General features: G+C 39.4%; 1 protein-coding gene across 4 annotated transcripts in view; it reads right to left on the reverse strand.

Annotated features, from left to right (window-relative positions):
* Nucleotides 1–13,122, reverse strand: part of RNF38 (ring finger protein 38) — a 144,163-nt gene that overhangs the window by 18,344 nt on the left and 112,697 nt on the right. For all 4 annotated transcript variants that reach the window (XM_075726975.1, XM_009487121.2, XM_075726977.1 and 1 more), the window contains 3 exons: nt 11,616–11,809; nt 6,383–6,596; nt 3,842–4,009 (listed from right to left, as the gene is read on the reverse strand). In XM_075726975.1, coding sequence (XP_075583090.1) covers nt 3,842–4,009; nt 6,383–6,596; nt 11,616–11,809 — 576 coding nt within the window. The remainder of the gene's footprint in view (nt 1–3,841; nt 4,010–6,382; nt 6,597–11,615; nt 11,810–13,122) is intronic.

The raw sequence follows: 13,122 nt of genomic DNA on the forward strand, positions 1-13,122 counted from the left end.
AATAGCAATTAGTACAGAAGAGGCTCTAGAAGTACCATAGTGTGACGTCTGCTAGGTGCAAAGTAGCTCTCACTTCTCATGAGGTCAGTGGGAGTTAGGGTTTTCAATGCTCCAGGATTAGAGACTCCTAAGTGATGAGCAGATACATTTATCCCAGTTATTTTTCCCACATATTACTTTCAAAATGACATGCCAAAGCAACAGCCTTGCAACCATTTTAAGCTCTAGATGGAGCTGAGGGTCTCCCAGCTGTCAGACTGTGCCTTAAAACCTCTGTTGCCCCCATCACTAAGAATAATTCATAAGCTCTGCTCAGTTCTGCACTTTGAAGGGAGCCTCATGCTCTGAAGGCAGCTTCATAAGTGACAGCTACTGTGGGAAATAGCTCTTTTTCTCTCCTCTGAAATTCCTCATACAAAAGCAATTCTGGGCACTGAAGTTTGAACGCTACAGTGATGAAGGCACTGCAGGGGAGCAGGAATGTGCCTTGTGCAAGTTCGGTTTTACTTCCAACTCTAGATATGGAGAAGCAAGAAAACCTGCATTTTCATCTTCTTGCTCTTTGATCCATCATCAGAATGTCAGGCATTTCTGTTACATTTTTGACAACTGCAAGAGCAGTTAATAAGATACTTGTTATCAAATCTTACGAAGAGGACCCAGTTCTGATCTCTGACTTTTTTTTCTTTTTAGTTGTGTCACAACATATATTGTGCATACTGACTATAATGGCATATAATGATAAATCTAGTTTAAAATCAGATTACAGTAGTGGAGGTGGAATTATCACCTCAATTTACTGTGATGATGACCAAACATAAATCTTCACATGCACTGAAACAGTAGCAGATTAATTTGATCTGACTACTATTTTTTTCTTAAATGCTGACTATTCTTCACCCTCAGCTACTACATCATTTTTCTAAAAAAGAAATACAACACACAATTGTTTCTATCGTTAAAATACATTTTTATTGTATTTTACTAAATTGAAAAGTGTTCTCTGAAACAGTTGAAAATAAATTTGCAGGTACAACATCACATAGTGGTCTGTAAAAGAAGAGGTACTTTGGGGAACGTATTAAAATAGGTTTCATCACAAGATTCTGTATGGTAAAGATTACCATAGCTCCAATATATGTTTGGAATGATCTGTGCTATGCCCAGCACTTCTTAATTTACAGCAAATGCGGCTTCATTATCTTTCAAGTGGAAAGAAATGAAAACTACCCATTCATTCATTCACGCTTTTGGAAAACCTCTGCTGTTTGAAGATATGCTTCCAAGAAGTTTTAAAACTGATGAAGGTATTTCATAAATGACACTTGTTTATTTTATAGTTACATATATGCAGTGAGAGAGACAAATATTGTGAAAGTAACAACAGGATACTGGGAATTTCACAGATGAAGCTGGCAAGCAAGCTGACATGCTGGAGGGCAGGGCTACCTTCCAGATGTACTTTTATAGGCTGAAGACACTGGCTAACAGGAACCATGTGAAGTTCAAAGGCAAATGTGAAGTCTGGCACTGGGAGAGAGTAACTCCATGGAGCAGGGCATTTTGAGACTGACTGGCTGGTGAGCAGATTTGCAGAAAAAAAGTTGGGTTCTGGTGGATGTGTCAAATAGGAGTACACAAGAACCACAGTGTAATCCTGCAGTCAAAAAAGCCTACTGCAGACTGGGCTGCATTACTAGGAATGTAACTAGTGGGTCCAGTGAAGTGATTCCACCCCACTATTTGGAGCTTGAGAAACTGTATCTCAAGTCCTGTGTCCAGTTTTGGCCTCCCCAGTGCCAAAGAAAGACACTGACGTACTGAAATGAGTCCACTGAAAGACAACATGATGACCAGGAGCTTGGAGCACACTGCATAGAAGAAGAGGCTGCAAAACTGGATTTGTTCTGCCTTAAAAAGAGAAAACTAAGCAAAGACCTTACCACTGTCTTCACCTACTTCATGAGAGTGGATAGGCAGAACCTGACTCTTCCTCGAGAGGCAAAGTGAAAGGACAAGGACTAATGGGACCAAGTTACAGCAAAGAAAATTCAATCAGGTACACACAAGAAATACTTCACCACAAGGACAGCCAAACACTGCAGTGGAGGCTTAGAGGAGTTTTGAAATCTCCGTGCCTGGAAACTGGTACTGGTCTTAGCAGGTGACCACCAGATGACTTCCAGAGCCACCTCCTAATTTATATTACTCCTTAATTCTGTGACATAATAGAAGAAAGCATAAAGTCTGCCTGCTGACGCTACATAAACTCAATCGTAATTCTTTATATTCACTTGTACTGCATCCATTCTCTCAACACACTCAATTAACTGTTGTACATTCAGTCCAAACAAGCTGGTTACAGCCTTACTCCTATATATATTTAAAAGACAGCTGCATTGTTGAATTACAAAACATTTTACAAATTGCACAGATAATATACCTGTTCAAAGCAGAGGGTACAATTATTAGTATCTGTTTGGATTTCCTTAAGCTCCAATATAGTTCTAGCTTTTTCTCTGTTGTTGTTTCTTAGGACATGTTGCTTTCTTGCCTTGCTGAATTTACTATGCAAGTATTGTTCCAATCTCTGGCTACCCAGTCTGAGATTGGTTTGCTCCACTAATACCACCACTAAATAGAAGAAAAAAGATGTCTTTCATCCTGCCTCTGGTTACACACTGAATCATGTTAACAGATATTCACCATTCTGAAAGGAAAGGGGAAATATTGTCCACAAATATTCCAGACTGGCCAGCAGTATGCTGCAGACCTTGTAGTCTCTCATGGAGATAAATGGCACCTAGACAAGATGAATGCAAATTACCCTCACTCTTCAACAAGCAGCTTAAAGAAACAGGTGGTCACACTGAGGGTTTTGTTTCAGTGTCATAGGCTTGTTCATGTCCTCAGGCCACAGAATGTGCAACAGGAAAAGTTAAGTACACACGGCTGGCAAATGCACAGCTGGCAGAGACCAATGTTTATACCAACACTATAAACTTATATAGTTTTTATGTATGATATTACAGATTTATACTAGAAAAAGGAGGGGAAAAAAAAGTTGTGACTCTTCCTGCAGGTTCTGCAAACTTCATCTGTACAGCTGAAACTTCTTCGGGTACATTTCTTCAGCTCTGGTGCCTGTTAGCATTTAATGATGAAATTCCACAGAATGGTAGCATCAGAATGCTACTACCTGCAAAGTGGTATCTGAGCTGATACATAAAAATTTCTGAGAAAACAGTTCAAATTCTTTCAAATTTAAAGCTGGCAAATTAGGCAGTCAAGGCACCTTATTTTACTCCCAGAAAGGCAGAGAGAGATACCATTATTAAAGAACATTTTAATGCATTTCATGAGAGCATTTTGAGACAGAGGAGCCCTTCTCAGCTTTTAGTGACCTTTCAGGATCTTATTACTTCTCAGAAGAAAACTGACTTTGGAATATCAGACCTTTTTGTATATAACCAATCCCTAAACAAGGTCTCTACTAAGTGAGATTCTTTTCTAGGTGAGCTGCGTAATAAAAGCTGTAGAAACCTTCCTCTTACTGTCTGAAAGTATGCAGAATAGCTGCTGAGAAGAAGTCAGTTCATAAACCAGCATTTAGTTTGAGTTAAAAATCATCAGGACTCTAAACAGTCATACTCTATAAAGGCAGCAGGTAAGTATCATATGCTTACCAGCTCTAAGGCCTACACTGCTATGCCACTGAAATTTACCACAGGGGAAAAAAAAAGGATATTTCCAACACAGTTAAAGCTACAGACACTGAAGCTCCAAGGTGCCATTCCCATATCTAAGATCGAAGCTGGTGTAATTACAGAGACCCACTTACTGGGGGAGGCACACTGCAAACTGGAAGGTGCTGCCCACTGAAAACCACTGAGCACCCTGGGACCTGCTGGGTGCTGCAGGCTGGGATGTGCTGGCCTGTGCAAAGTGGTATCCCATGTGGAGCCACTGTTGTCACTGTGTACGAGACAGGAACTGTGCCCTGATGAATCTGCAGTAAAAGGAAAAAAAAATTATGACTTACTGTAAACTCTTAATAGTGTTGTACAGCACGATGAGTAATAGAAGAAACTTTTACCTACATATCAGAAAAAAATATACTCACAATGAAGGTGTCAAAGGAGGCACATGCTTGTAATTCCTGTTCATTAAAATATTTTTCTGAATGGAATATTACTTATTGATCAGCAGTTTCTGGGCAAGGCCAAGAGGGATCTCTCAGCTTAAAACGTTAAAACTTCCAAGGCACCTTAGAGTCACTCAGAAGCATCTCAGACTCTATTAAGACTGTGTGTCCCCCCCCTCCCCACTAAGGTTAGTCCTTACAAAATAAGAAGGCAGTAAGTCCCACATAAAAGCTAATCTACAAGTACCTAAAGAATCTTCTCAACTCTGAAGGGACTGATTCAGTAATCATTCAGAGATTTGTATCTTTAAAGAAGAAGAAAACTGTGTGGATTTTCTTTCTTCCAAAGAGACCAATCTCTTGATTCACTCTCAGACCAACACTCAAGCTAAGTCTCCTAACTTAAATGTAACAGAACAGAACTGGAAAGCTGAAAAGGAAAAGTAAACATAACTATGAGGCAGCAGACTCTAGGCATCCACATTTACATAACCTGATTTTCTAGCTAGTGATATTCCCTAGAATTTAATCACCAAACTAAGATCCAGAGGTATTCTGGACCTACAAAGCACTTGTTTTTTTTTTTTTTTCTTGTTGGTTGGTTTTTTGTGTTTTTTTTTTTTTAAAAAAAAACATTAAAGAAGAAATCTCTGACGCTCTAATAAAACTGAAAAGGCTAAAGCGTCAGGGAGCATGGACTGACAAAAAGTAATTATTTCAAGGAAGCTCCTTCCTCCTTCATGATCTGCTAAAATGGAACCTGCTTGCTTAAATGGAACAAGCAAGAAGAACAGCTCATTAGGAAGGCAAGAACGAGTAAATACAGCTAACCTACTGAACTGGTAGTGTACAGTCAGACACAGACGCCAAAACAGAACACAGATGACTGAATAGAACTTAAAATCTCAACCTGTATATCACTAATGACAGAAACGAGTCTCAGGAGAGACACTGAATTTGATCAGGTTCTAGCTCAGGTACAAAAGTTGGGCATACAGTGCAACGCTGGGTGTTATTCCGAAATGTTTACTGCTTGGAGTAATAATAAAAAATGACCTCTCAAAATGGTTATGTCCCTGAAGTATAAAGCATCACCATGGAAGACCTCAGTCAGTCTGGAAACGCTGACATCTGATCATAGATGGTGCTTGGAAGGTAGAGGCAATGGGATGAAACAACTGTTTATCCAGGCTTGTCATGATGTAATCTTGCAACACAAAGCAAGAGCACAATCTGAATTTTTGAGATGCTGCAGCAGTAAAATTTTTCATTAAAATGTAAGGTTGTGAGACGGCTAGGATGGCATTAGCTTCCGCCCTTGCATTTGGTCCCAAATGCAAGTATTTCCCTACTGAGAACTACTCTGCACACATAATGCAACACACCAGTGGTATGCAGCTGCACTGAATTCAAACCAGTTTTTAAGCAGGGATGTTAAGAGTTGCATTCTATGCATGTGCATTTTGAGAAGTGGACATCTGGATAACCAGTTCTACTTCCCAGTTCATAACCATGTAGCAACTAATGCACTTGTACTGCAGCCTGCTGATTTAACAAACAACAAAAGTTTCCTCAATAGGACAACTTCTTTTACAGGTCCTCAATTACAGAATTCTATACCAACTGCTGTTGCAGAGAGGAATTACTTACTTTCTGGACCAACCGCATATCTCATTTTTTCATGTCATTTAAGGACAAGTTGATTACCTTGGATGGCTAATTTGATTACGTGACAATACTGTCATGAGTTCTGCTGTCATGTAGGCAACCAATTACAGGCATTGTGAATTCTACTTCTAAATAATGTATTTTAACTATTTAAAGACTCCAAAGTGAAGGAGAGGTATTTCGCATGAAACAGAATACATTTTTAATTATCATATCACGTCTTTATCACATTAAATTAATTTCAGAAGCAAAAAACTGCATTTCAAAGGTTGAGCCAGAGGACTACAGAACCATGCCAATACATGCACTGACAAACTGTTAAATATCATTCTTTATTAAAAGGTGGGACTTTCTTTTTTTTTTTTCACTGCCTACTGCAGTGCTCTGTACACCAATAATATTCAGCAGGAAAAATGCTCTATAAGACGGCAAATAGACTTTAGTGTTATGTGACTTTCATTGCCAACTAATTTGGGGAGGAGAGAGATCTTGGAAGATTTGGGAAAAAAAAACCCAACACCAAAAAACCACATCTTCAACACCCTTCTGTTTTTACTCTCAAACTCTTACCTGATCATGAATGTCAACCATCACTGCATTCTGCTGTGGTGGGTGAGCAGCTGGGTGCAACATACGAGGAGATACATTCGGTGGGTGAAAGGCTCGGGGCTCTTCTATTGCTTGCTGCTGTCCATAGGAAAGATGGTGATAGTTTTCATCCTGGCTAATGGAATTATGTCTAGACAAACGATCTCTCCTTGTTCTCTGACGTCGAACAGGAGGACTGGAAACGCATTAAAAAAATTAGAGATTACATAAATGACACAAATCCTTCTTAATAACTAAAACCACAAGAGAATTAAGTATCAAGAAATTTTTTACACTGGAAAATTTTACCAGAAGAGGTTTATCAGATTGGAATAATACTTCTTGCTGACAAAACTGCTGAAAGCCTTAGAGATGATACTCTTTTCAGCACAGAAGTGCTTAATAGAGCATAGCTTAATGCTGTAAAGGAAACAGAGATGAACTCTTATGTAAATACTAACCTGTTAAAAAAATGGCACTAGGATTGCCAAGACAAGTGCTCAAAAGTCAAGACAGCAAACTTCAAGAGATTTCCATGCATTTATTCTAGGTAAAAATCCTTAATTACATTATCACAGATTTGCCCAGGGTCCTTGCTCCAACGAGGCCACAGAATGGTTGCTTACTTAGTGACAGCAGACAAAGCAGTAGACTCCTCTGAAGAAACAAATGAATTTTTCAGCTCTCACATGTTCACTACATAACTGAGTACCTCATAGAATTCTCTCCAGAAGATTCCAGGAAATTGTCATTGTGATAATCTTTCTTTTTCAGAGTAGAGAACTGTTGTGTAGATTGATTTAGACCAGAACATCCACTTCTTTTGAGCAACTGATCTACAGGCGTAGGATTTGATTATGTATTCTTATATAATTGTGTGTATGTTCTCAGTAGAGCTGCTAATATCTTGAGCCGAAACTTCTGTAAATCAGAGACCAGCAGCTCAGGTTTAACACTCAGAAAATGAGTAACAAACTCACTATTAGAAGTTTTGATCAAGTCACTTCTCATTTATTTGGAAGGGGAAAGAACTGAAAGTACAAAACCATCCCCCAGTACTTTCAATAAATGCCTTCCAATCTCCACAACACACAAATTACTGATCCCAGGGGCAACAGCGAATTAAAGCTACATGGGACAAAACCGTTTCCCACTTATGGAACAGGCTGAAGGAACCAAACTGCAGAAAAAGAGACAAGAAGGGTCTGTGACCATTAGAACATGTCCTCTCCAACAGTGCATGGAAAAGAACTTAAGATTCTTCACTCTCACTATTCCCATTGCTATTACCAGGTTTATTTGATAAAATTCAAATAAACCCAAAACCCATTGGCAAATCCCAGACATTCCTCAAGTCAAGTCCAACTTTTGTGCTGCATGAAACAGACATACTCTGGGGAAGGGGGAGCATACTACCAGCTATTCAGATGCTACTGTGAGTATATGATACAATGTCTCAAGCCACTATTTTTCTGCCCTGCTTCACAAGGATGTTATGCCATTACTGCCTTTCTTAGAACTAAAACAAAAGTTAATTCATGACAGGTCAGATAGAAGGCATAGTGCCAGACAGCAAGACAGCATTCTTGAAACAAAACGAAACAGAACAAAACAAGAGCATAGCCTTCTTTGTCTTTACAAATCACCATGTCAGAACACACAAGCTGTGTTTTCTTCTAAGCACTGAGAACCTAAATTTATGGTCTTACTAATGTATTTGTCTTAATTCCAGTCTCCGTTCCCACAGTTTCTGTTGCACTCCCCATCTCTGCACTACTAGTGTGATACACCTGTTACATTCTCATTAGATAAAACTGGTATATATGATTTCTAACCACAGAGCTATTAATGCAAAGTATGTCCTATTTCCTGGAATACTAAGCTTGCTCTGAAGTTGCTGCTTCCTGCTATGAAACAGAAATGCTCTGAATACGTAACATAAAATGTCTATGTGAGGATTTTTGTTTGGAAAAGCTACAGGTATAGAGGAAAGTTACAAAAGACAGCTCCAATGCTTTGGAAGAAGTATGGAAATTCTCTAATGGCCACCAGCACTTAGACAAAGTAGCTTCTCATAAAACTAGTGTTACCCCTGTCTTTGTTGAAAGATCTGGCTTTACTTTTTTATGAAACCAGAATTATAAGAAAGCACAGCCAGCAAAAGCTGGCAAAACTTCTGGAGTGTTTTTTTAAATGAATGCAGTATCATTCTCTGGAAAAAGCAAAACCAGATTTTTTCCTATGAAGAAAACTATAAACCTATAAAGAAACTGTATTTTTCATTCAGCAAAATTCAGAGCATCCAGATACATAACTCTACATGCTTCCTGAGTTATTGGAAATTACTTCAGAATAATTGTCAAGACATGAATCTAAACTGTTATTTAACATCAGTAATGAACTTGTGTTTGAAGTCTTTAAAAAACATCCACAGAAAAACTCCTCTGGTTCTACATGCGCAGTATAAACATGGTAAATGCCCGGTTAAAACAAAGAGACAGGATGGAAGTGGTGAAAAAATGCAGGAATTCCTACCCTCAGGTAGGAACAGCCATCACAAGGTATCCATAACTGAAGAGTTAGTATTTGCAGATCTTAGTATTTTCTAACAAGGGTGACTTCTTTGCAGTAACATATTCTTAAATCCCGTTAGTTCAGAATTACATTCCAGACAAGGAGGAAAGGAAGCACAGATGAAGGGTGACGCACAGTAATGGTACAAATCTCTCCATTTCACAATGACTGGTAAAGACAAATTGGAATGGCCTTCTCTGTTTCATATAGGCATGCATTACACTTCTACATTCACAATTTATCTGTACTATAAGTAGCTGGACAAAAATGACATCTTTCTGCAAATTCATACCAGAAGGCTACCTTTCCAAATGCAGAATTTATTTGCTTACAATGAATCTGAAAAAACCCACAATGAATTAGGGCACTGTTGTGCTAGGCACAGTACAAAATCCCTGATACAAACAGATAAAGTCTAAATAGTAACCCAGATAATGGAAAAAATCCAGATAATAAAAAACCAGCACAGCCTGGGCGAGTGAACTGGTAGGACAAAAGAGTTAATGCTGATGATGTTGGGTCAGAGTGATGTCCACACTACACACACTTCAGAGGTTTTGTTTGCACTTGCCCTAGTCTGTTCCCTTGAGCTGAATGACCATTTGCAACTGGAGTGCACCTTTCATCTTATCTTCATCTGAAAACCTCATTAACTCTGAGACCACTCTGCAATGGGAAAAGAGAAAACAAAGCAGGGAAAACAGGAAATTGGCTTCAAAAGCACATGCATAACCTCATCTAAAGCATTAATAACAGATGCACTCACAATGACCTTAAGGAATCAAGCTTTGATCCATGAGAGTGGTTATTAGTTCTGATACGGCTCCAGAGCATTCCAAGACCCAAAGACTCCTGCATAATAAGAGACATGTATGTGTCGTTCTCCCTAATGATCCTGTTCTAGGAGAGGAGATTGGGTGCAGTATGATTCTGGAATTGACCTAGAGCCAGATCAAATGCAACAGTGCACCCCAGCTAAAAAATGCCCTGACTCGAGTGCAGGGGGAAACAAAGTACTGACACATTCAAATGTCTCCGATTAGAGCAAAAGCAGGTGTTATTACCCAAGAGCAGGTGAGCTGGCCCTAGAAAGAATAATGCTTTGTGCCCACAATGCTGCAGCCAACCTAAGAACTCCTGTCAGACTGAAGATGGCTCTGCACTGTCTCTTCAGTTGCAGCACAGTTTACTTGCAAGCCACAGGCCACTACCTTTGTAACACCTGACTGCATTTGAATGTCAGACCCTTGTCCCATGCACAATCATCTCCTACACATCCCATTCTTCTCCTTCATCCCACAGTATATCCAAAGTGCCTAGATTCACCTACCTGGCATGTAGCTTGTTAAGCACTCTACTTACTCTGCAGGAGATGTTAATGAACATTGCAGAGAAATCTATGTAGGCTGGCTGGACACCAAGCAAAAATGTCCAAATGTAGCATACTCTAGACATCTCAGTTCAAACTATTTTAAGGTAAAAAAAACCTCTGTGGACCAAATGCCCCTGTAGAGCATCCCTGTACCAAATTGTACAAAAGGCCTAATCTTCTGTCTTCACAATAACTGTCTTTACTGCAAGTTCACAATTCAACCTCTTTCTTGAATTTGACACGCTCTTTTGAGAGCTGTGTGTTTTGAATGCCACTGACTGAAAGCTTTCAGATTGATGGACTTGAAGCAAAGATAGAAAACTATCAGGTTTTAAAGTCTCTTGCCTGAAAACTACCCCTGCCTGATCATGGTTGACAAATTTGATTTGTGGAATCAGAAGAAAACTAGTTACATTAAGTCTAACATTTTATATTCATGAAAAAGCACAGACACTTCAATTTTAGTATGAACCAAGCCACAATATTTCTCAGAAGCATACAGAGGGACAGTGCATTTTAACTTGCATTAGATGACTCATCCATTTTTGAGGCAGAATGTGAGGCAATGAAAGCTTGGGTTTTGTATAATTAGTTTAACTAGAATAGTAAGTAAGTCTGTGGTTTTATGCTTTCCTACCCTATCATGCATCCAGGCATCAGTTCAATCTGGCCATCCAAATCTCTACTCTTCCATGACCATTGGAACTTCTTCCAAAATCTCTGCTTTGGGAGGTTAATGAGCCACAAGCTAAAACCCAACATGAAAAGCTAACTCCTGTCACAGGTGAATCACCACCTCAGCAATCATTTGACACGATGCTAACCTCCTTGCTCTCCCCAGCCAGTATCCCTCATCTTTATTAAGACTGTTTTTATGTACAAAAATAACTGTGACCGCAGTGAAAATTACAGTATTACATGAATAACTCTTAATATCTTTAAAAGTACCCTGATGAGAAAGATTTTTCCTTGCATTTTTCTAAATGCTTATTGCTCCAGTGCAGAGTGAAAGACAATCAGGCTCACAATTAAAAATGTTAATGAGTACTCCTTTCCCCAAGTTGTTTATTCACACAAATTACAGGATGATGCACCAACCTGAGTAACTTCCAGTAACTTTTCAGTTACAACTATAATAACTTATAGCTCAAAGGAAATCTTAACACATTTACCATGTGTGATCTAGTCAGTGCTGCCTGAAATACACCTCCCTTGAGCTGAAATCAGGAAGAGTAAGAAATTGTTTCCCAATCTACACAGCTTGCTTACCTCCTCCTATTTCGTGCAGGTGTGTTGCATCGTTCCCCTGAGAAGTGGTGTTGGTTGGGTCGAGCCAAAGGAGGCTGCCTATTTGATGTCATCTCCCATGGTCGCATTGGTGGTGATGGGGCTGGTGATGCTGCTGTATAGTCAAAGACTGAATGGGAAAGGCGTTGTCGCTTGGGACTAGGACTGTCTTCGCTCTATGCCAGTGCAAAAAAAAAAAAAAAAAAATCATAACAAAACCAAAACCCACATCCAGATGAGTGAATTACAATTCATACTTCCATATTGCTTTGCAGCTAGCATTAGGCGGGAATCATTGAAGACTGCACTAAAACACCATGAAATTAAACGTCTGCAAGTAGTTGCCTATTATCTTTACAACACAGATTTGTGATGGTTCCCTAACCCTTCAAAGAATTACTACTAATTTGTATTTTAGCAGCATTAAAAGATAAAAATTCTAACATCCATGCAAAACCAAAACTATATCAGAAAAGAGAATAACATGAAGAAAATAAGGCATAACCTATTTTACATCCCTCCTGCCCTAGCATTTATAGGCTACAGAGGAATGAAAAGATGTATAAGCACAGTCTTCACAACAATGGAATCAGTACTTGTCAGTAAGCAGACATCACACAGAGCTTGCACTCTGCATTGCGTCCCTTTCTTATCAGGTCTCTACTCACACCGCTATTCAGACACATGCTCTGTACTGTAGCCTATTTTAATTCTGCTCGCTCAGCAACAGAGGTGCTTCATCCTTCTACTTAATAGTAGAATAATGGTCATTGAAAAATACTTACACATAACCTGAAAAAAATCTAATCACCAATCTCTGGTTAAGTCTATGTACTTCACTAAAATTCAGGGACTACATAGTGCCTAGAGTTTTCAGTGCTTAGTGATATGAAGGCCGTTCACCTCCAAGTAATGTTCTCTGTCATGGTTTGGCCCCAGCCAGCAATTAAGCCCCACGCAGCCGCTCGCTCACTCCCCCTATCCCGGTGGGATGGGGGAGAGAATTGAAGGAGTAAGAGTGAGAAACACTCCTGGGTTCAGATAAGAAGAGTTTAATAATTGAAATAAAGTAAAATAGTAATGATAATAACAATATAATAAAGAGAATAATAATAATAATACACAAAGCAAGTGATGCACAATGCAGTTGCTCACCACCCGTCAACCGATACCCAGACAGTTCCCGAGCAGCAATCCCTGCTCCCCGGCCAACCCCCCCACAGTTTATATACTGAGCATGATGTCATATGGTATGGAATAGCCCTTTGGTCAGTTTGGATCAACTATTCTGGCTGTGCCCCCTCCCAGTTTCTTGTGCGCCTGGCAGAGCATGGGAAGCTGAAAAGTCCTTGACTAGCATAAGCACTACTTAGCAACAACTAAAACATCAGTGTGTTATCAACATTCTTCTCATATTAAATACAAAACACAGCACTGTGCCTGCTACTAGGAAGAAAATTAACTCTATCCTAGCCGAAACCAGGACATT

The sequence above is a fragment of the Pelecanus crispus genome, chromosome Z (genome assembly GCF_030463565.1).
Source record: "Pelecanus crispus isolate bPelCri1 chromosome Z, bPelCri1.pri, whole genome shotgun sequence".
NCBI lineage: Eukaryota > Metazoa > Chordata > Aves > Pelecaniformes > Pelecanidae > Pelecanus > Pelecanus crispus.